Consider the following 23,744-nt stretch of genomic DNA (forward strand, 5'->3'; position numbering starts at 1 on the left):
TCTTTGGAGGCACATTTGGGGCACAAAGCCTAACTTAAGCCACTAGACTAAAGCAGTCTCTGTGGAGCAGCTCCCATAGCCTGGGGCTTGGAGTCCCTCACTGGTCTGGGTACTAGGTTCCTGAATTTGGCCAGTGTGATAGCATTTATGGGGTTATGAGGTCACGGAAAGGAATCATGATAGACCAAAGAACAATCCAATTTATAACCAAGGTCAGTATTATCCTGGAAAACAGGGAGAAGCCTGGGAGAGACTATCCTAAACAGGACAAACCCAGAAAAGCCAAAGGGAGTTTGTACACAAATAAGAATGGGGAAAAGGCTATTACAAATACCTACAAAACAGTAACTGACCTTCTCTGTGATGCATTTAGGTCACTTGTTAAATGCATGGAAAGTATTGATTTTGCTTAACTAAATTATCTCTGTGCATTTGACAGGGACAAATGCTAAACACGGACTGCGCTGTAAGGCTTGTAAGATGAGCATCCACCACAAGTGCACAGACAATATTGGACAACAGCGTTGCATGGGCAAACTGGTAAGCAAGCTGCTCGGTACAAATTGAACAGAATGCTACACAGCTCGCATTTCATCCATTAACTCTTTAAACTCTGCCCTGTTAGCGGTAGCCGATTGGTGTGTTCGCTAATCTGGAATCAAGTTCCTTTCATTTAGACTATGACAATTATGACTCGAGATCTGAGGAAACACATACAGTTTCTGTACTGTTGTAGGGATGTGGGTATATGGTTTCACATGAGTCATATTAATCTAAAGATTAGTTATTTTTAATTGAATATGCTATATAGTACGGATCTCTGCACAGAATTAATAAAACTGTTAAAATTAGGGCTGGTTTAAACAGTTGAAAAATCTGTTGATAAATATCCTGTAAATTTCATTTGACTGGTTGCTGCCCTCAAAATTTTGTGAAAACAATAATTTAGCAAAAAAAACCAAACCACTTTACAGGGATAGTAAATATCATGCTTCAGAGCTTAAGTTGAACACCGACTATTATAGATCAGGATAAGCAGGGGCAGCTCCAGGCACTAGCATGCCAAGCATGTACCTGGGGCGGCAAGCCGTGGGGGGCGCTCTGCCGGTCGCCACGAGGGCGGCAGGCAGGTAGCCTTCGGCGGCATGCCTGGGGAGGGTCTGCTGGTCCCGTGCCTGCGGGAGGTCCGCCAAAGCCGTGCCGCTGAATCTGCGAGACTGGGGACCTCCTACAGGCAAGCCGCTGAGGGCAGCCTGCCTGCCGTGCTTGGGGCGGCAAAATACCTAGAGCCACCCCTGAGGATAAGACCTAGTAAGGGGGGTGGATTACCCCACATATGCTTATGCAGGGATCTTGCCCCTTCCTTTAAAGCGTCTTCGATTAGCCACTGTTGGAGACAGGGAATACTGGACTAGCTGGACCCTGGGTCTGATCCAGTCTGGCAGTTACTGCAGTGCTTGAGTGTAGACACTAACGGCACTGAAAAGAGGAGTTCTCCTGTTGCTGCAATATATCCATCTCTCTGAGAGCTGGTAGTTAGGTTGATGGAAGAATTTTTCCAGCAACCTAGCACTGTCTACACCTCCCTTCTCTTCATGTGTCAGTATATTTATGCCTGTATCTGTAATTTTCACTCCATGCATCTGAGGAAGTGGGGTTTTTACCCACGAAAGCTTATGCCCGAATAAATCACTTGTCTTTAAGGTGCCACCGGATTCCTCACTGCATAGGAGAGGAAGGATTGAGCCACCCTGAATGCTACTGCAACCAATGGGCTATAGTACAGGCTATGGAGCAGCATTGCATCCTCTTGGGATGATTCCAGGGGTGAACTTCTGAGCAAAGCCCATTTACTCTGGCTTTGTATAAGGAAAGATGATTCACCCTTAAAGCCATATTTATGGGCATGTGTCTCTACCTCCCAAGGCTCTGAAGTGGGTCACAGCAATATGGGATAAAGACCCAAACTGAGAGCCACAAGAAAATCAGCAATTCCCAAAACTTTAAATAGTGTGGCAATAGCTTCCTTAGCATCCAATATTGCTAAACCTCTATTTTATGATCCAGCATTTCTGCTGTAATTAATTTAAACTTATTAACACTAAATTTGTGTAAGGTTGAAGATGAAATAGAGTTTGAAAATGAAGGCCATCATTCCAGATAATATTAAGAAACAGAAATGAGATGTTTCTAGCAGGCAAACAAAATAAACCCCTATTCTCAGCACTCTCCAGTGAAGGAGGTAGATTGCTGGTCTGTAACAGAGAGTATATTCCTGCTCTCGAGACTTTTTTTAATGGGAAATCAGGCTAGCAGAACAACTGAGATTATTTCTGATGCTCCGTGATGCTACATCAGTCATATCACGCTACATCACTTCACATGTTTCCTCTCTCTAGCCAAAGGGGTTTCGGCGTTATTACAGTTCCCCACTACTCATTCATGAACAGTTTGGCTGCATCAAAGAAGTGATGCCTATTGGTGAGTTTTAATCTTTCAATCTCTCTTGGGCTGCACTATGCTTTCAAAAGTGATGTTTGTTCTCAGCAGCCCTTCAACTCCTTTGCCAGTGAGGGGCCAGGTGTTCTTCCATCATCTCAGAGAAGTAGTCCTTCAACATTGTAACCAAAAGAAATGTTTATTTTTATTTTCAATATTACATGATTCAAAGGCACAATACAAATAAGATGCTCACTGTTATCAAGTTCATCAAACCAATGCCTATGCTCAAAGTGGGAGGAGCCCATGCATTGCTGCTAGCCAGGCTTGATTTGGGAAGAAGAACCACAAGAGTTGTATGTTAAAGTAACAGTGAACTATGCTCAACACTGATCAGGATCTTGAATGAATTATGCTTCCATTCTCTCTTGTTCACCTTCCTTTCTTTTCTCTTTTTATTGTTACTGATTTAGTTATTATTTCTTCAGCTACTTGGGCCAGATTTTGCTCTCTGTTACATCCTGTTCTGAAAATGAAAATTTTGAACCAAAAAAAAATTCGATTTTGAAAAACTTCCTCCATGTGATTAAGTTTACCATTTAAAACTGGCAATGCAAAAACTGAAAACCAAGAAAATAAATAATGTGAAAGAATGTGTCTGAGAACAGCCAATGGGCTAATATTTTTGCCTGTAGTTTCCATCAAATTTTTTTTAATTAAATGGCAGGGTGTAAATTTCCATTTTCAAAAAAAGACCCTTTTAATATGAGAATTGTTTCTGTTCAAAATATTCTGAGCAGCTCTTCTGTAAAAACAAGGTTTGTCTTGCTCTCTGTGACGTTAAAGACCCCAGTATCTTTCACCTCCCCACTAGGTAGGTTAGCTGGTTACCACCCTCCGCCCCAGAGGAGGCTGCATTTTCATGATGCTATGTGTTATATAGAGCCTGAATCTGATCTCAGTCATACTGCTGTAAATTTGTAGACTTCCACTGACTTTCCTTGATTTACACCAGTGTAAGTTAGAGCATACATTCAGAGAGTCCAAAGCCAGAAGGAACAACGGTGATCAACCAGACTGACCTGTATAATACAAGCTGCAGAACTTGCCCCATATAATTCCTCTTTGAACTAAACGGTACCTTTTAGGAAAACATCCAGTCTTGGTTTTAACATTTCTAATGATAGAAAATCAGGTCCACAGTTCTTGAATGTGCTTTGGGATGAAGAGTGCTAGGTAATGTAAGGCCCTGATCCTATAGTGAGAGCTGTGTGGACAGACGTTACTGACTTAACTGGGGCTCTGCTTGGGGACAAGGGTCCTCTCCTGTGGTTCTTAATGTAGGATTGGAGTTCCATATTAATTATCTTGCATCATTTTTCTCTTTCCTCGACTGAGACTTTTGCCGTTTTGAGATACAGGAGAAGTGCTCAGTCCTTTTAAAATGATAGCTATGTAGGGCTAGATGGGACCTCAAGAGGTCATATAGTCCATTTCCCTGCTCTGAAGTGGGACCAAGCATACCTAGACCATCCCTGACAGGTGTTTGTCCAACCTATTCTCAAAAATCTCCAATGATAGGGATTCCACAATCTCCCATGGTAACCTGTTTCAATGCTTATGGTTAGATAGTTTTTCTTATATCTAACCTAAACCTCCCTAGTTGTAGATTAATCCCATTACTTCTTGTCCTACCTTCAGTGGACGTAGAGAACAATTGATCACAGACCTCTTAATAACAGCCCTTAACATATTTGAAGATTGTTATCAGATCCTACCCTCCACCCCCGTTTTTTTTTTCTCAAAACTAAACATGCCCAATTTTTTAACCTTTCCTCACAGGTCAGGTTTTCTAAACCTTTTATCATTTTTGTTGCTTACCTCTGAATTCTCTCCAAGTTTTCCACATCTTTCTCCAGCTGAGACCTCACCAGTGCTCAATAGCGTCTCTTACATACAACACTCCTCTTAATGCAGCCAAGAATGATATTTGCCTTTTTCTCGTGCATCACATTTTTGGCTTATATCCCATTTGTGATCCACTATAACCCCGAGATCCTTTATTCCAGTTATTTCCAATTTTGTAGTTGTGCATTTGCTTTTTCCTTCCTAAATGTAGTACTTTGCATTTGTATTTATTGAATTTCATCTTGTTGATTTCAGATCAGTTCTCCAATTTATCAAGGGCTTTTTGATTTATCATTCTGTCCTCCAAAGTACTTACAATCCCTCCCAGCTTGATGTCATCTGCAAATTTTATAAGCATAGTTGCCACTCCATTGCCCATTAATGAAAATGCTAAATAGTACCAGACCCAGAACTGACCTCTACGGGATCCCACTAGATACACCCCCTTAGTTTGACAGCAAACCACTGATAATGACTCCTTCAGCATGGTCTTTCAACAAGTTGTGCACCCACCTTATAGTAAATTCATCCAGACTGCATTTCCCTAGTTTGCTTATGAGAATGTCATATGGCACTGGCCTTACTAAAATTAAGTTATATCATGTCTCCTGTTTTCCTCTTATCCACTAGGCCAGTAACCCTGTCAGGGAAGGAAATTTGGTTGGTTTTGCATGATTTATTCCTGACAAATTCATGTTAGCTATTATCTATCATCCTATTATCCTCTAGGTGCTTACCAACTGATTATTTAATCGTTGTTCTAGTACCTTTCCAAGTATTAAAGTTAGGCTGACTGGTCTGTAATTCACCAGGTCCTCTTCATTCCCCATTTAAAGAATTTAGCATGTTTTCCCTTCTCCAGTCATCTGGAACCAGTTCATTCTCCATGAGTTCGTGAAGATAGTTGGTCATGGTTCCGAGATTGCTTCAGCTAGGTCCTTAAATACCTACAAAGACACAAAGTAGAGCTCAGCTCATATGAGAGGATCCAGTTCCCTTCGTGAACTGCTAATGACTTTTACATATATTATAAATATCTTCCACTCAAAACAAAGGCCACAATATGCTCGATGTTGAGATAAGGCCCATCTCTCTTTTGCAAAGGAAGTAAGAGCCAGTCACAGAGTGTGTGGGTGGGAGGGAACAAGAAAGCAGAGAAAAGGAGTCTACGAGCGAGATGGATGGCCTAAGGGTATGTCTACACAGCAATAGATAATGCAATTGCAGCACACATCAGCATACCAAGCAGGCTTGCTAAAAATAGCGGGAAAGTTGCATCAGTACGGGCAGTGGCACAGGCTAACTGCCCAAATACAGTCCCACCTGGGACCCCAGGTATGAATTCGAGCAGCTAGCCCATGCTACCGTGCCTACACTGTTACTTATAGCAAGCTGACTCAATCAAAGCTAATATGGATATGCCTACACGGGCCACCTCAATTGCAGCATAGACTTATCCTAAGTGGGAGAAGGGAGAGGTTTTGAGACAGTGGGAATGGGTGTAGCTTATGTAGTTTGTCACAGATGAGGTGATTTTAGTTGCAATGGGAGATGATTTGGGGGAGGGGAGTTAGTCAATAGGAAGGGGAGCAAAGAATGAGTGGAATGATGGGATGGGCAGTTAAGTCTCTAAGTGAAGGAGACATAATGGTGGGTACTTTCTTTCACATGTTTATCTCTGTTTTGCCTTTTCTGTTGCAGCCTGTGGCAACAAAGTCGACCCCGTGTATGAAACCCTCCGCTTTGGAACCTCCTTAGCACAGAAGACCAAGAGGGGCAGCTCTGGAAGTGGATCTGATTCACCCAAACGGAACTCTGTAATCCTTCTGTTTTATCTTCCCTTTTCCTTTTGCAGGATCACAGCACATCCATACACAATAGTTGTGTCAGTTTCCATCAGAAAGCCCAAATTTCAGGCTGTTAAAAAAAATACATTTCAGACTAGAACAGGGCCTATAAACTCTTTTTTATAAACTCAATTTTTTAAAATCTTGTAAATAACCTTAAAAAGAAGAAAAAATAGATGTTGAACAGGTGAGTGTTCCTGTTTCACTTTGATCTGAAAATGCTGAAATTCAACAAACCACGTAGGCCAGAATCATTTGGGAGGGAGAGGAGGGGAAGTAAAAACATAAACAAAAATGTTTAAATTTGAAAAGTGACTTGCACAGGCACGGGCTTTAAAAGATGCATTAGTATCTTGCAATTAGCTGCGACTAGCCGGCAGTGCATAGTCACAATGTTCTAGGGGCAGGACAGGTACTGAATTCTGCCTCCACCACCCACTCTTTGCCTATGTGCACAGGAGAGGGAGTAGCAGCTCAATGGCACTGGGATCCATGATCTTAGTAGACCATGCAGGTAATTAAGGTAGCGCCTTATATCCCCTCATTTTCATTCCTGGGCATGTCGGCCAGTCCATGACTGAAGCAGTAGAAGGCTGTTTTTTCAGGGGTGCTGAATGCCCACAATTCTAACTGAATTCAGTGGAAATTGCAGGTAATTGGCATCTCTGAAAATCAGGACCTAGATAGTAGTAGTAGTAGTCTAGGAATAGTTGGCTGCAAGGCTTAAATTTTCAGACACTATTCCCTAGAGCTCCCCAACTCCCCAGCCTCATTTGGGGCTCCAGGTTTCAGCTGCAGGGCATTAGCCCCATAGGGAGGTGCTTGGGCTCAGGGCTTTAGCCCTGTGGAAACGTGCCAGCTGAATTTAAGCCCTGTCTGATCACATGGTGCTAGCTTGGGTCCTTATTTAATTAAAGATGGCTGGAAACAATACATTACGCGTGTGAGGGGAATGATCCTCCATCATGAATGAGAAGGAAGGTGGTCAATAGACAATCTCTCTAAGTTGTTGTCTGCACTTGAAAAAGGGAACTCTCGCCTTAGAGTGAAGCCATCACTGTAAGAAAGCACTCGTAGGATTTAGGCGCAGCACTTAAACACATGATTAATTTTAAGCTGGTGCTTCAATCCATCCCTGTTCAGCACAGCACTTAAGCCATTATTTCATTTGGGACATAAACAGGTGCTTAATTGCTGTGTTGAATCAGGGCCTTAAATGGTACAGATGGCCTTTTAAACAGATGTTAATGTAACTCAAAAAGGCAAACCAGAGAAATTCAAACCAGAGACTTACAATTCCTAAGTGAAAGCTGCACAGGAGTTAGTAAAGGACATGCCCTTCATCCAATGTTTTCTCTTTTAAAATAAACTTAATAATTTTCCGCCTTTTTTTAAATTCAAAACCAGTTTTAACACCTTTCATGGTTTGTGATTACAGCTCTTTCTTTGGCTTATTTAATTTACACTGGAACAGGAGTTCTACAAATGTAATTATTACCTGCTAAATCAATAAGGCATTATGTTAAATTATGAATGATTACTCAGGCATAGAAAACACAAATGGATTGTCAGCTTGCCCTGGACTTTTGATCATAACAACATGGGGAGTGGGTGTAAAGTATAGAATGCCAGTTTGTCATGAGCTAGTCTCCCAGGGAGTCAGAGTGTGACTAAACGTAGCACATGTCTGTGCTTAGATAATATAGAAAAGCATAAGACAGAGAGACAGATATGGGAAATTCTAACTTCTCACAGTTAAATCCTGAGCCAGCAATGGGTGAGCAGTTACAGAAATACAGAAACCAAACTTCTTCACTGTTGGTCCTTCCATCCCACATTCCCTGAGCCATTGTTTCATTACAATCACAGTGGAGGTTGTGAATGATGTACCTGGTTTGCCCAATGTTCCAGGTGTGTTTATGCTGCAGTGAAGTGGGTAATAGATGCAAAGCAGGAAGGAATACACCCTTTATGACCTTATTGAGACCAGTGTCACAATACCATCTAGAATCTGCATGTCCCTCTATGTGATTTTAGCCTGGTTTCTTGAATGACCATAAATGGAAGGTAGGCATATGCTCCAAACAGAGCACCTGCCACTTCACTGCTACCTCAGAATGTAACCCTCTAGCCCATGTTTATACGGGAAAATTGTTTGAAGTAATGTAAAAATGGCACCAGTTTTCCTTCAGGGTTTGATGGATCAATTCTTTCGGAGTGACGCTTTGTATTTCAAAATGAGAATATTTGTCCTATAGGGCCTGATCCAAAGCTCATTGAAGTCAGCGGAAAGACACACACTAACTTCAGTGGGCTCTGGATCAGGCCCATAATGCAGAGATTTTTATGGTACTGACACAATATTCAGCAAAACATTTTGTTATAGCAGGATAGCCTCACGCTTTGACTGTGTTGTACCTGAGGTTTGGAGCCAAAGGCTTTTTACTTTTTAATCATTACAGAGATGCAGGAGTCTGGTGTTAAGGGAGCCAAAATGAAGCATTACATTTACTGGAGGTTAAGTCTTGAAGCTAGTTGGTGGGAAATCCAGAGACCCGGCCTTTGCAAACTGTAGAAAAATAACTGTGACCTGGGGTTTCTTTCAATGGTGTCTTGTTTTCCACCTAGGAGCTAGGAAGTCCATGTTCAGCCTGTGATATTCCCCATAGTTTGCCCTGCTTTACACAGCATTATTATCACTTAACGTTTATATTGTGATAGAGCCTAAAGGCCTCAACCAGGTTGGGACCCCATTGTGCAAGGCACAGTACAAATATATAATAAATGACAGCTCCTGCCCAGAATTGCTTGCAGTGTAAAAGACAAGCCATAAGAGGTGGACGGGACAAACAGGAGGGTAGGGTGGTGGCAGGGGAGACAAGATAACAAAATGATTTTGAATCCTGCCAGCTTCCTGTTAACTCCCATGGCAATATCCTTGGGGAAGGGGGAAGTTAGGAAAATAGAAGCACATTTTTCCTCAGGCAAAATGTGAAAATATACTGGATTTGACATATACAGAGCTGTAGGTAAGAGAAGTAAGCAGTATTATCCTTAGTTACAATTTAGAAAACTGAAGACCAAAAAAGCAAATGAATGCCCAACTTTTACTATAAATTTCTGCTAAAAGAAATTAAAGAAACATCTTTTAAAAAGACAATGATCCTAAAAATTCTTTGTCAAATGCTTGTCCTATGAGGAAATACTGCTCATGACACTACTAACTTTTAAAAACCAAGAAACATATTTCAAGTCCAGTCTTGCACTACTTGGGCAACCTCTTCATTATCTTCATGCATAACTCCCATTGGTTTTGGAGTGGGGAGGAGTTATTTGTTATGGACCAATGTTGACACAAGAACAAATGGATATAAACTGACCATCAACAAGTTTAGACTTGAAATTAGTTGAACGTTTCTAACCATCAGAGGAATGAAGTTCTGGAACAGTCTCTCTAAGGAAGCAGTGGAGACAAAAAAGAAACCTAGTAGTCTTCACTACTGAGCTTGTTAAGTTTATGGAGGGGGTGACATGATGAGACTGCTTACAATGGCATATGGCCCATCTGTGACTGCTATTAGCAAGTAGCCCCAGTGGCTGGAGACAGAAGACTAGCTAGGGAGGGCTCTGAGTCACCACAGAGAATTCTTTACCAGGTGTCTGGCTGGTGGGTCTTGCCCACGTGCTCAGGGTCTAACTGATCACCATATTTGGGGTCAAGAAGAATTTTTCCCTAGGTCAGATTGGCAAAGACCCTGCGTGCTTGTTGCCTTCCTCTGCAGTATGGAACATGGGTCACTTGCTGGTTTGAACTAAAGTAAATGGTGGATTCGATTTAACTTGAAGTCTTTAAATCATTATTTGAGATCTTCAGTAACTCAGCCAGAGGTTATGGTTCTACTACAGGAGGGGGTGAGTGAGATTCTGTGGCCTGCAATGTGTAGGTCATACTAGATGATCACAGTGGTACCTTCTGGACTTAGTCTATGAGCCTATGAGTAAGCAGAAAACAAGATTTTTAGAAAATTGTTAAAGAAAGCCACATCACTGATGGTGACCTTTAAACATAGCTGGAGTAATTTTTTTATCTTTTCTTCGTGATGCAAGCATAGGCCTGCAAAGCAGTTGGTTTACTTGTGTTTACATTATCATTACACCATATCATGAAGACATTAAATGCTAAGATGAAATCCTCAAAAGCACTATAAAAAGGTGTTAACAAGAAATAAACAAATCTTGGGAATATACAAAAGGAAATAGGTTTTCAGACTAGAAAATGTGTCAGAAAACTCCTGAGTTTATAGGGATGTTTTAAAAATAATCCCAAAAGTAGAGCAAGGTGTGAACTCAGAATCTGAGGCTTCAGCGGGTCAGATTCTGATAACGTTATCTGGAGCAGCTCCTTACCCCAATGTAACGACTCATGGAGAAAGGTGCTACTCAACACAAGTAACTCTGGCCCTTAGACTATATACTTTTGAGGCCTGGAACTGTGTTGTCCTCTATGTTTGTACAGCACCTAGTACCATGGGGGCACTAATCCTGATTGGAGCCTCTAGGCACTACTGCAGTATAATTAGTGCATAAAATAAGCATAACAAAGATATTTAGCTTTTAATTTTTTAATGATACCAGTGAAGAAATTAGGTGCAGTAATTATGTGACTAATTTCAGTAGGTCTTTCACACTCCTGAGCTTGCATCCATAGCAAATTGGAGAAATTAAGGTCACACTTCACATTAAGAATGTGTTTCTAAAGTGTTTCTAAAATTGTAATAAATTATATGTTTTAATAAACTATTAACGAATTGTTATAGAGGGTTATGAAGTGTAACTGCAAATAGACATTTACAAGCACCAAAAAACAGCTACTCTGTACAGATACCAACCATTCTTTATTAACTCCTAACCCCCAACTTCATCTGCTGCCCAGAAACCTGTTGTACACTAGACCTGGCATTCATTTGGCTTTCCTGCTGCTTCCCATTAAGAATTTGAACTGCCCCATTGGATAGCATGTTATCAGCAAATCTCTTCATGTTGACTCCCTCCACTCTCAAAACACCAAGCTGCTGCTTTCACTTAATACTCTTGTGTGATTTTATTTCACCTCATTATCCACTTTCTTCCTTATTCAGTCCATTTCGTCCTCTCTTTCCTCATAGACTTCAGACCTGGCAGAAGTTCCTGAGGAAGCGGATGGTTCAGGATGCATGTTTGATATAAACAGGAAACGCAGCAACAGTGGTGAGTTCTGGACCATCTAGCATTTTCAAAAGCAGCAAAGAGTCCTGTGGCACCTTATAGACTAACAGACGTTTTGGAGCATGAGCTTTCGTGGGTGAATACACACTTCGTCAGATGCATGTATTTTCAGACGCACAAAAATAGTCTTCTAAATGAGTGGTGTAATTATTCTACTATCTTGGCCCACACAAGTGGAATCCATGAGGGATGAATTTGGCCCAATGTTGACTTTTCTGAGTAGCAAAATTGCAGTGTCCACTGGGTTCCAGTTCAGTCCTGGTGATAGAAGGATTGTGTGTAGAAAGAACTTTGGGGCACCCAGTAAACTTCTAAGCCAGGAGTGGAGTTTGTGTTGCACCAAGGCTCACCAATACCACCAAGAAGCGTTAGTATTCCCAAACTTCAAGCAGGGGCAGACTGGCCGAATCTGAGGCAAACACATGCCGTAGTGAATAGACCTTCCTTTTTTGAACCCCAACATCCACTTCCTCCACAGTGCAGATCCCCATTGGTCTTGGCATATGGCTAGTAATTTTTATAGTGGTCAGATGTTAACTGTAGTTGTCTTTTCCCACACCCAACCCCATTTTACCTCCTTCCCAGACTCCTCCCTGCTCCTCATTCTGACCCTTTCATTTCATATCTCTGTTTTCAGTCCTTTTCCTCCCTCTCAGCATGTGGCCCACCCATCAGTAGCACCAACCTCCTCCTGATGGGTGGGCTACATGCTGAGAGGGAATTTTCAACCTCAGTTGAGCACTTGGAACTGTAACTCAACCTGGCCAGTTGAAAAGCATCCGGTCAACCTGAGTTTGATTTTTCCCTTGAGGTTTTCAGATCACATTTTTTCTTCATCACTTACCTCATCTTTTTTTTTTTCAGCCTGTAAGAAACTTTTCTATGGGATCTGTATGACTTAGTGGCATCAAGAAGCTTGCTCAAAGAGATCAGTTTAAAGAACTCAGCATATGCCAAACCTCCAAATAACTTCCTCAGCACATTAATGATTCCTTTGATCGACATTGGCTTTCTTTCTCGATCCATCCTTCAGAGGCCTAGTGTATAAATTATGCAGCAATTGCTCCAAATATTTCCTCTTGATAGATTTTAATAAACTGCCTGTATTGTTTGTACTAATGATGGAAATGCTAAGAGCCTTTCATGCTGTCGGAGTTCCCACATGGTTTTCCTGCAGCTGCAAGAATAAACAGATGGATTTCTGGTTTGCGTAGAGATGAACCCCATAGTTGCTATGATCTTTACTTTTATATGTCTCCCAGTAATATTCAGAGAGCATGAGCTAAACAGAGATTAAAAGTTTAATGAACTTATTTAAAAATATTCTTGGGGCGTTATTCACCATCGCATTGCTCCAGCTTTACACGGGATAACTCCAGTGATTCTAAATGGTGTTACTGCACCATAAAGCTAGAGTGACACAGCAATGAATCAGGCCCCTTGTGTTTTATTTTTCCCAGAGAAACCTGACTTCCTCAAGGAATGTTTTAGAAAAATGCAGATTTGTGTCTGTTTGTGCAATAGGGAAACAGCAAGAGGAATACAGTATGGAGACGTCTAGGATGCACAGCTAACACAGGCTGGTTTATACATTTCTATAGGATTGAGATAATTTCAAGGGAAAATTAATTCTCTACAGTGCTAAAGCACACACAATATCAAATGTGCTTAGTTTACAAACAAAAAGATGGCTTTTCTAACTGTCAACTCTGTGAACTCACCCTGGTCTCCACCAGTCAATTGGGCTTATTACTTTGCATGCATTATTACCAATAATAAAAGTTCTGCAGGTCAAATTACTCTGTAAAAGACATCTGTTCAGTCCCATTGTCATCAGTGAGTTTGTGTAGATGTAACTGATTCAGGTATAGGAAACAATCTCCAAGTAGGAACACACTTAGTATTCAGTTCTGTCAACGCACCAGGAACATAACCCAGCTCCCGCACTCAGTTGATTCTGCATTGCTAACCAGTGTAAAATATAGTAGTAAGATTTTATTTTTGTCAATGGAGAAATCAGAAATTACCCTGAATATGCAGAGGTAGCCAATCTGATGAACAAGAAGGTTACATTTAGATAGTCTATTTTTCAGGTCAGAAATGCACTCTAAAATGTTGTAAAGCCTTTTCACATTATGGATGGTGTAAGTCTAGATAGATATTACCTCACTCATGTTTTCTGTTATTGGACCAAATTCTGTTGGTGACAGAGACAAGCTTTTGAACTCACACAAAGCTCTTCCCCAGAACTGAAGGGCTCTGTGTGAGCTCAAAAGCTTGTCTCTCTCACCAACAGAAGCTGGTCCAATAACAGATATTAGCTTACTGGCTTTGTCTCACTACGCCACTGGGGAGGCAGAGAGAGATTCAGCAGGAGTTCACTGCCTTCTTGGCTTTTATTATTCTGAAAGTATGAAACTAAATCACAGAAAAGGGAGACAATAATACACAGAACAATCACTAATGATTGGCTCAGACTCAGGGCCGGCGCTACCATTTAGGCAGCCTAGGCAATCGTCTAGGGCGCCAGAATAATTGGTGGGCGCCATTTTGCCGGAGGGGGTGGCAGGCGGCTCCGTTGGAGCTGCCGCAGTGGTGCCTGTGGAGGGTCCACTGGTCCGCGGCTCCGGTGGAGCTGCCACAGTCATGCCTGTGGACGGTCGGCTGCTCGCGCGGCTCCGGTGGACCGCCCCCAGGCATCACTGCAGCAGCTCCACCGGAGCCACGGAGCACCGGACCCTCCGCAGGCACCACTACAGCAGCTCCACCAGAGCCGCGGGACCAGCGCGCGGGGTGGCGAAATTGCTGTCCGCCTAGGGTGCTCAAACCCCTAGTGCTGGTCCTGCTCAGACTGCCTGTGGAGACTTCTGACTTGTATTTCTTATTTTTCTAACAACAAATGTAAGCCAATGCTGGGACTAAACTTTTCTATAAGTGACTTAGGCCCAGAACAGTTGATGACTTCCATCTACTAAAATCATGGCTAGGCTTTGTCCAAAAGTAGGGGACAGTATTCTCTAAAAATTATGAAACTGCTCTTAGAGAATGAACATAGTGTAATAAAGCAATTGATGTTAGCAGGGGAGGCACTTGAAGCAATGCTGTATAAATCAGCTAATGAAACAATTACAGTAGATTAAGCTAAATTCTGATACCTGAGTGGGACCTTACATCTTGAGTATACCTATCTCATAGAGCTGGAAGGGACCCTGAAAAGTCATCAAGTCCAGCCCCCTGCCTTCATTGGCAGGACCAAGTACTGATTTTACCCCAGATCCCTAAGTAGCCCCCTCAAGGTTTAGGCTCAGAACCCTGAGTTTAGCAGGCCAATGCTCAAACTACTGAGCTATCCCTCCCTATAGGGCCCACTGATTTCAATGGAGTTACACACAAAGTGAGGTGTTACTCAGTGTGAGTAAGGCTGCCAGAATCTCATTGCCCAGGAGTCAAGAGACCTGGGCTCTGTTCTCAACTCCACCACTGACCTGCTGCATGACCTTAGGTATTTCTCCTGTTTCCCTTCCCACCTTTTATTTTGTGTGTTCTGGTTGTTAATTCTTCAAGCAGGGACTGTCTTGTACTACTTGTTTATATGGTGCTTAGCACAACGGGGCACCTGACTTGATTGGGGGCTATAAGTGCTACTGCAATACACATGCCTGATTAATAAAAGAACATTACTGAGAGCAGTAGGGAACAGTTAGAAGGGGGGATTAGGAGCGAGATATATAAGATAGGCCTCGGGAGGTGAATGGCCTTCAGCTGTCCCTAAAATGTCCTGTGTTTTGTTTTATTTCAGTGTTTACCTACTCAGAAAATGGAACAGAAGACTTTGGAGAAGAATCAAAAAGGATAAACTCCCTGGTATGGGCAAAGATTTAGTGAGTGTATAGTGAAAATGTTAATTGGTTTAAGAGGCTTGTTTTTAAAGAAACACACTTGGGTGAGTATTATAAATTGGCCTAGTGAACACAAACATTATGATAGGTGAGCCAGAGCAATGTGAATGGAGCAGTCTTACACCTGTGACAGCATAAGAATGACACTGCACAATCCAGAGTCTGACATAATTTGAAAAGGATCTTGGTTTTTTTGTAGTTTCTTTTGGTCAAATTGTCCCTGGCCCTTGCATGAGGGCGTATATGGAGAGAAGGAATGCAAGGAGTGGTCTCCCTCATTAAGCACACTGTGCAAACGTTCCTGAGGTGGGAGAGTGCCCAATCCTTCCTTGAGCTCTGACTTTCATGGTTATGCACCACCCTCCTCAGCACTGTGGATGAGCAGCAGAGGGCTTTAACAGAGGGCTAGATGTTTGCGGGGAAGGAGGATGGAGAGGAGACATGGAAAATTACAGGAGGGCCATAGGAGTATTAACAAGGAATCTGCTCAAAATTTTAGATGTCTATACACAAATGCAGCGAGTATGGGGAATAAACAGGACTGGAAGTATTAGTCTGTAAGCTAGATTATGGCTTAGGGAAGGACAGGCAGCATAAAAAAGAAGGAAGTGTTGCATAATACATCAAGAATATATACACCTGTTTTAAAGTTCAGGAGGAGGTAAGAGGCAGACCAGTTGAAAGTATCTGGATAAAGATCAAAAGGGTAAAAAAATGAGGGTGACATCATGGTAGGGGTCCATTATAAACCACCAAATCAGGACAAGGAGGTGGATGAAGCATTTCAAGAACAAATAACAGAAATATCCAAAACAAAAGGCCTGTTAGTAATGGGGGGACTTTACCCAGACACCTGTTAGAAAAGTAACATGACAAAACTCAAATTTTCTAATAAGTGCTTGGACTGTATTGAGGACAACTTTTTGTTTCAAAAAAATGGAGGAAGGAACTAGGAGGACAGCCATTTTAGATTTGATTCTGACCAACAGGGAGGAATTGGTAGTAAATCTGAAGCAGGAAGGCAATTTGGGTGAAAGTGACCATGAAATGATAGATTTCATGATTCTGAGGAAAGGAAGGAATGGGAGCAGCAGAATAGGGGCAATAGACTTCAAAAAAGCAGATGTTAACAGGCTCAGAGAACTGATAGATTCTCTTCCTATAGGACCTTATCTAAGGGAAAAAGGAGTTCAGGAGGGCTGACAGTTTCTCAAGGAGACAGTATTAAAGGCACAACTGTAAACTATCCTGATGCAAAGGAAAGATAAGAAGAATAATAAGAGGCCAATATGACTCCATCAGGAGTTCCTTAATGACCTGAAAATCAAAAAGGAATGCTACAAAAAGGGGAAACATGGACAAATTGCTAAGGAGGAGTATAAAAGAACAGCACACGCAGGTAAGGACAACAGCAGAGGGACTAAGGCACAAAATGAGTTATACTTAGCAAGGAACAGAAAAGGGAATGAGAAGAGGTTCTGTAATACATTAAAATCAAGAGAAAGACAAAGAAAAGCATAGGTACTATACTTAGAAGGGAAGGAGTGCTAATAACTGACGACATTAAGAAGACTGTGGTGTTTAATGCCTATTTTTCTTCAGTCTTCACTAAAAAGGCTAGTGGTGACCAGCTACTTAATACAATTAATATGAACAACAAGGGGGAAGGAACACAAGCCAAAAAGTACAAGTTAAAGGATATTTAGATTATTCAAGTCAGCAAGATGTGATGAAATTCACCCTAGGGTACTTAAGGAAGTAGCTGAAGCAATCTGAGAACTATTTCCAATTATAGTCAAGAATTCACAGAGGAGTTTCTAGAGGGCTGGAAAATGGCAAATATAGTAGTTATCTTTAAAAATAGGAACAAAGAGGACCCCGGGAATTACAGACCAGTCAGTCTAACTTTAATACCTGGAATGATACTGGAACAAATTATTAAATAAGCAATTTGTAAACACTTAGAGGATAATAGGGTTATAAGGAGCAACCAGCATGGATTTGACAAGAACAAATCATGCCAAACCAACCTACCTTCCTTCTTTGACAAGATCACTGACCTAATGGAGAGAAAGAAAGCAATAGATATGCTATATCTTGATTTTAGTAAGGCTGTTGACACAGTCCCACATGACATTCTCATAACTAGAAAATGCGATCTAGATGAATTTACAATAAGGTGGGGACACCACTGGTTGAAAAACAGTATTCACATAGTAGTTATTAATGGTTCACTGTCATACTGGGAAGGTGTATCTAGTGGTTTCATGAATAACTTAGATAATGGAGTAGATAATTTGCTTATAAAATTTGTAGATGACACCAAACTAGGAGGGTTGTAGGCACTTTGGAGGGCAAGGTTAAAATTCAAAGGGACCTTGACGAAATGTAGAATTGGTCTGAATTCAACAAGATAAAATGTAGTAAAGATAAGTGCAAAGTACTTCATTTAGGAAGGAAAAATCAAATCCACAACTACAAAATGGAAAATATCTGGCTAAGTGGTAGTACTGGCCTAAAGGATCTGAGGGTTACAGTGGATCACAACTTGAATATGAATCAATGATATGCTACGTTGCAAAACAGGCTGATACTTTCAGGGTGTAAGAACAGGAGTGTTGTATGTAAGACACTGGAGGTAATTGTCCTGCTTTACTCAGCACTGGCGAGGCCAGAGCTCAGTACTGTGTCCAGTTCTGGGCACAACGAAGATCTGGACAAATTGGAGAGAATTCAGAGGAGAGTAACAAAAATCATAACAGTACAGAAAACCTGACCTATGAGGAAAGGTTAAAAAACTGGGAATGTTTAGTCTTGAGAAAAGAAAAAGAAAACTGATGGGGACCCTGATAGTAGTCTTCAAATATGTTAAGAGCTGTTATAAAGAGGACTCTGATCAATTGTTCTCCATGTTTATTTAAGCCCATTACTTCCTTCATCTGCAGCATGGGAGCTTTAGGTTAACTATTTGGAAAAGCTTCCTGTTCTTCCAAGGGGGTTGTGGAATCCCCATCATTGGAGATTTTTGAGAATAGGTTGGACAAACACCTGTCAGGGATGGTCTAGGTTTACTCGGTCCTGCCTCAATCCAGAGGGCTGGACTCAATAACTTCTTGAGGTCCCTTCTAGTCCTACATTTTAATGATTCTATATGACAGTAATAAACTGCCAGGCACATATCATGCAGCCCTTAACATACAGCGGAGAGCATGGGCTTTTTTAAGATCTAACCGAAAATATGCACAAAGCACTCTTTATCTGCTTCTGGAGGATGAAAAGCTGAGTCAGCTCTGCCAGAACTTGACCCTTTGGTTCTAGAGGGTCTAATTGTTGTATACCTCAGAAGTCATGTTTATCCCCTAATACCCTCTTAAAACTTAAACATTTCTTTGATTTAGAACCAACTGTGCATTTTGTCCCTATGTCTGTAATGAGATGAACCAAAATCCTAGCTTGAAAGGCCCCAGAGTTCAATAAAGTTCAGATCTGGAGCCAAATATTACATCTCGGACCCATCTCTAATGAGGGCATGGTAATTCTAGCAGCCAGAAACTTACAAGATTTCTTATCTGTTTTTTTCCCCCCTTAAAGGGACCTCTTTTTAAAGACACATTACAAATGCACACCTACGTTGCCTTGTACAAATTTGTACCACAAGAGAATGAAGACTTGGAGATGAGGTAAAGTGCTGACATATTTACTCATTGATTTGACCCAGGAAAACTGAGAATGGTGCAGACTTAAATTAGTGGTATACTTTTAATTCTAATTTTTGCTATGCATATTTGTATTCTATTATTTATATAAACATGGTCTCACAGCTATTTAATTATGTATTCTTTCCCTCTTTCCACTTATGAAAATGCTACAGAGTTGAGGACAAGTTTTTTACAAAGAAAATAATGGGTAAAACTTTCAAGTCATGTTGGTGCCAAAGTCCAGTGAGTTAGGCGCTTTTGAAAATTATGCTTTAAGTCCCATTCAGTGACTTTCAGTGAGATTTAGGTTCCTAAGTGCTGAAGTCTCTTTTGGGATGGTTGACAATTTTTTGACAGAAAATTGGATTTTCAACCAAATACATATTTTTGCAGCAAGTATCTGTTTTCCTTGAAATTTTAGATTTTTTTTTAAATCAGAAAACAACAAATTTTGTTTTGTTCTGGCCAAAAATAATTCAATTTTCAGCAACCAAAAAACTGAAAAAATATCAGGTTTTTAATTTGGGGGGAGTTGACAAAAAAAAGTCCACAGGAAAAAGAATCCCATTTTCTAACCAGATCTAGTGACAATATCAGAACTTTTAGCAGTGTTATTTAACTGATGGCTCCCTCCCCTCCTTCCTTCCACCCATGCCCCCAGAGATTTTTTCTCCAAAAAGGGGAATAAGGAGGATCTCAAGATGGTGAATGATGGCTAGTGTGTTTTCATGTACAATGTATGGAAGGTTGGTTTCAATTGCAAAATCTTCTGGTTCAAATATCTTTTTTTTTAGCACTTTTTCATGTAACCCTGCACTAGTGCTGCCTTATTCAGTCTAACAGGACCTGTCCAAAGCCCCACTGAAGTCAAAGAGAATCTTTCCATTGACTACCATGGGCTTTGACAGAGGCCGACAGTGAGTAGTTTGTTGCAGAGACTTTAATAGGCTCTAGGAATGCTGGCTGCTTTGGGCACAGTTCACAAAACACATCAGCTCTCTTCATGATTTACCCAGGGTCAAACCAGTCAGATGCTGACTCCAAGAAAATATATGTAACCTTCTGCCCATCAGAGCTGGCAGCAACGAGGGCCAGGTTCAGTATCTAAGGGTTCCATTTCAATAACACAATGCAAAACCGGCTTGAGTGACCTGGGCAATTACATACCACCCCCCTGGTGCCTCTAAGAGGCAATATTTCCTCTCTCGCAAGCACAGAGGCTGGGTGTAGCAAAAGCCTTTTAATAAAGGAGGGAAACAATGCGGCATTATGCTGGGGAAACACCACAAACAGGATTCATAACACAAACCATGAGCAAAAGACCCACCCCCAAGTATGTTTGGCAGTGTCCTTTTCCCCTCAGGGTCTTAAGTCCAGCAACCCAACAGTTTCTATCCTTGGTCAGTGCAGCCCCCAGAGTTCAGAAGTTCATCTGCAGAGTTTATCTCCCAGCCTGGGTGGAAGTCAGAGAAAGGTATGGACACATCTTACATGCTCCACTGCTTGGGTTGATGGCCGATTGCCATGTCTCTCCATGGGGTTCTGCTGCAGTCTTCACCGACAGCTGCACCTCTCCACCAGCCATCCTGCTAGCCATGCTTCTCTGCTAGCTACTTCCCTCTGCTAGCCATCCTGCTAACCACTCACCAACTTGTCTTCAGGCCCCCCCCCCCTTTACTTAACACAGCTCTCAGTGATTTCGGCTCTTAGTAACTTCAGCCCTTTAGTGTTTTTCAGCTTTCAGTGCTGGCACACTCAGAACCACTAGTCCAAAGTAGGTCTAATGCTTAGACCTAGGAATCAGTGATTACAGCTTTGCAGCACCTAACAAGAATCCTAACTGAGTCAAAATTAACTCTATTATTACACCATGACAAGGAGTGTCGAAGTGCTGTTTAGGGGCCCATACTACTAGGTGCACATGGCTATCCCCAGCTGCTCTCAATTCACTGGGCTTTGGAACCCTGGCAAGTGCTACTGAGTTGAGGGCGAGTCCCTCCATCATAAAATGCCAAGTACAGTTCTATGTCCTTGATTCACATAGCCAGGATACCAAAACTTTATTACTCCTGCCCCAATAACAAAGAGACTGGGGATTCCACAGCTGCCAAAATGACCATTTGGGCAAGCAGTCCATCATGCCAGGCAGTGTGGGTATGCCCATGCAAATGAGATCAGCCCCTGAAGTTCTTTTCCACAGCTCACCACCAGATGTCAGAGTAGAGCTCATTCTGACTGCTTACATATACTTTCAAAGTCACTCAAGAAAAGTCCCACTCTTCAGCATCTCTCTGTTTCCCTTTTCAACTGTGCCCTCTCCTTGCTCAAGATAGAACTACCATTTTGCATGGCTGGCATTTTTCCATGATTGCTTTGTTTCAGGTGTGATAACTGTATAGAAAATAGCCACATGTGGGATATTTGCTAGGAATCCAGAGCCTCTATGTCTAAATGCTCCACATGTTGGACTCTCATTTTGCGTTATTGATTTATTTTGGTTTATGCACTCACTCATTCAATTAAAAAGGAGCACCATCTTAAAATGTAATGTGACCACACTTCCAAAGGATGTCTAATAACCCAGCAGCTGAACCGTGTACTCAAGATCTGACCATCCCCTGCCAGAGTCCTCCCACACCCTTACAACAAGGTATAAAAATGTGCCTTGCAGTCCATCCTGATGCTTGATAAACGAGGACTGCTTTGGATTGACTTGCCTTCTCTGTTGAGATGCCAGCTAAGTTTTAGATTAGTGCCACTTGTTATGGTGGTAGATTTTTTTTGTGTGGCCCAAAGCCATCACAATAAAGAGCATCAAATAGCCACCAGATAGCAATGCTGTTTGGTCGCTACAGACCTGGGCTGGATTCACACTGGTCACTATGGGTTAGATTTTTGTTTAAACCAATGGGAGTAAGACACCTAGGTGGTTTTGAAAATTCCACTAGGCACCTGTGTGAATCTTTAGATGCCTAAATACCATTTGAAAGCTGGCCCAAAGCACTTTAAAAACATTGGCAAGCATTATTATCCCCATTTGATAAAGGTGAAAACAGAGACAGAGAAAATAAAAACTCAGTCAATTGACTTTGATGGGTGAGGGTCTGGCTTTTAAGTGGCATAGCTAGGAATTAAACACAGGTCTGATGTGCCGTCACTGGCGCACACTGTCCAGTCAGTTCCTGGCATGTTCCAAGAAGACTGGAAGCTTTATGGTTCCATGATGTCATCACTCTTGTACAAGGAGTTCAAGACAGGATGTGGGGAAAGCTGGAGAAATTAGAGTTCAGCTATTGCCCATTAATTTCAGTGAATTCAAAACCCTCATTGCCCCCAAGGAAAGGCTCATACCCAGCAGAACAGAGCTCTTGGAGCTGATCACATTCGGAAGTGGGCAGAACTTACTTCCAACAGCACAGTGTGTCATGTTTGTGTAACAACTTGAAGCAGCATCAAAGTGGGTCTTCAGATATCTGCTGCACTAATGCTGCAATATTAGAGATGAGCCCAGCAGGCTCAAATATGGCAAGCTGGAGTAGGCTAATATTTCTGGCCAAATTATTCTCCCAGCCTGAGGCTGTAACTAGTCAGCTTCCTTATGATACCCAGCAATTACGGCATGACTCCACACATTATGAAGGTAAATATGTCCCATTTGAATCAAAAAGACATTTTTGTGTAGAATTACATCCCTGCTGATTAATTATATTTGTCAGTTAAATAAAACTGTTTTCCTGCTGCCTTCCTTTAGCAGTAACAGCACGAGAACCTGGCTGATAAGATTCTGTGTCCCAACAATATTTAATGCCTTCATGGAACATGGCAATCCCTGTTACAAATAGGTATTTCTAAGCAGTTTCAGACTAAATTGGAAGCAAAGTATATCACACGGGATTTGCCATATTACTACAAAGGTCTTTCTGTAAAAAGGAGGGGAGGAGATTGTGTATTCTAAACTGGGATATCAGGTTCTAATTGCTTTGGTATGGTGAAATTTGGTTTAATATATCACCCACCACTTTCACAGCCCTGTGCTGCTCCTGTTGAAGTCAGCAGCAAAACTGAATGGGAGTAGGACCCAGGCTCTGTGTGGATCAAACCTTGTGGCCATATTGTGTCTGGCCCTAGAATGGATGAAGTTGGGGGAGGGTTGAAGGCATCTTCTCTCTGCCCAGTGCCTGCATTAGCCAGGCACAATAGTAGTCCTTCCACTCCAGGGAGCACAGGATCACATCAAAGGGGATGGGGAAAAATGGGGGTCATGGCCATGTGTCCCTCAACTTCCACCTAATGCAACCCTCACCAGTCCATGGCTCACTGGCCAAAACACAGAAAGGAGAAGACTGTCCCATTCTATAGAATGATGTCATATGTACTCTTCCCTTCCATGTGTCAGGTTGCTGGGCCAGAGATTATGCTTGTGAGACAAAAATCCCTCAGAGTGTTCACCCTGGTATTGTATCCTGCCAAACTGCCTCTAGCATGAGCCAGTGCAAAGAATACAGGGCCAAATCCTCACGTGGTATTTACAGGCACAGTGCCACTGACTTCATTCTGTCCCCACTCAACTGCAGGTAAGAAATGTTACAGCTTGTGGGTGTATCAGCAGAGCCATGCAGGGCCTGATTGCTCTACTCGGCATCAACACGTACAGGAGAATTCAACGGGACAAATTTTGCACCCAGTTA

General features: G+C 41.8%; 1 protein-coding gene across 1 annotated transcript in view; it reads left to right on the forward strand.

Annotated features, from left to right (window-relative positions):
• STAC (SH3 and cysteine rich domain) overlaps positions 1-23,744 on the forward strand; it is a 103,300-nt gene that overhangs the window by 64,934 nt on the left and 14,622 nt on the right. Inside the window, exons 3-8 of the mRNA XM_050938036.1 lie at positions 440-540; positions 2,400-2,481; positions 6,049-6,164; positions 11,360-11,441; positions 15,259-15,323; positions 18,950-19,038. Of these exons, the coding sequence (XP_050793993.1) occupies positions 440-540; positions 2,400-2,481; positions 6,049-6,164; positions 11,360-11,441; positions 15,259-15,323; positions 18,950-19,038 (535 nt within the window). The remainder of the gene's footprint in view (positions 1-439; positions 541-2,399; positions 2,482-6,048; positions 6,165-11,359; positions 11,442-15,258; positions 15,324-18,949; positions 19,039-23,744) is intronic.

This window comes from Gopherus flavomarginatus, chromosome 2 (genome assembly GCF_025201925.1).
Source record: "Gopherus flavomarginatus isolate rGopFla2 chromosome 2, rGopFla2.mat.asm, whole genome shotgun sequence".
Classification (NCBI taxonomy): domain Eukaryota; kingdom Metazoa; phylum Chordata; order Testudines; family Testudinidae; genus Gopherus; species Gopherus flavomarginatus.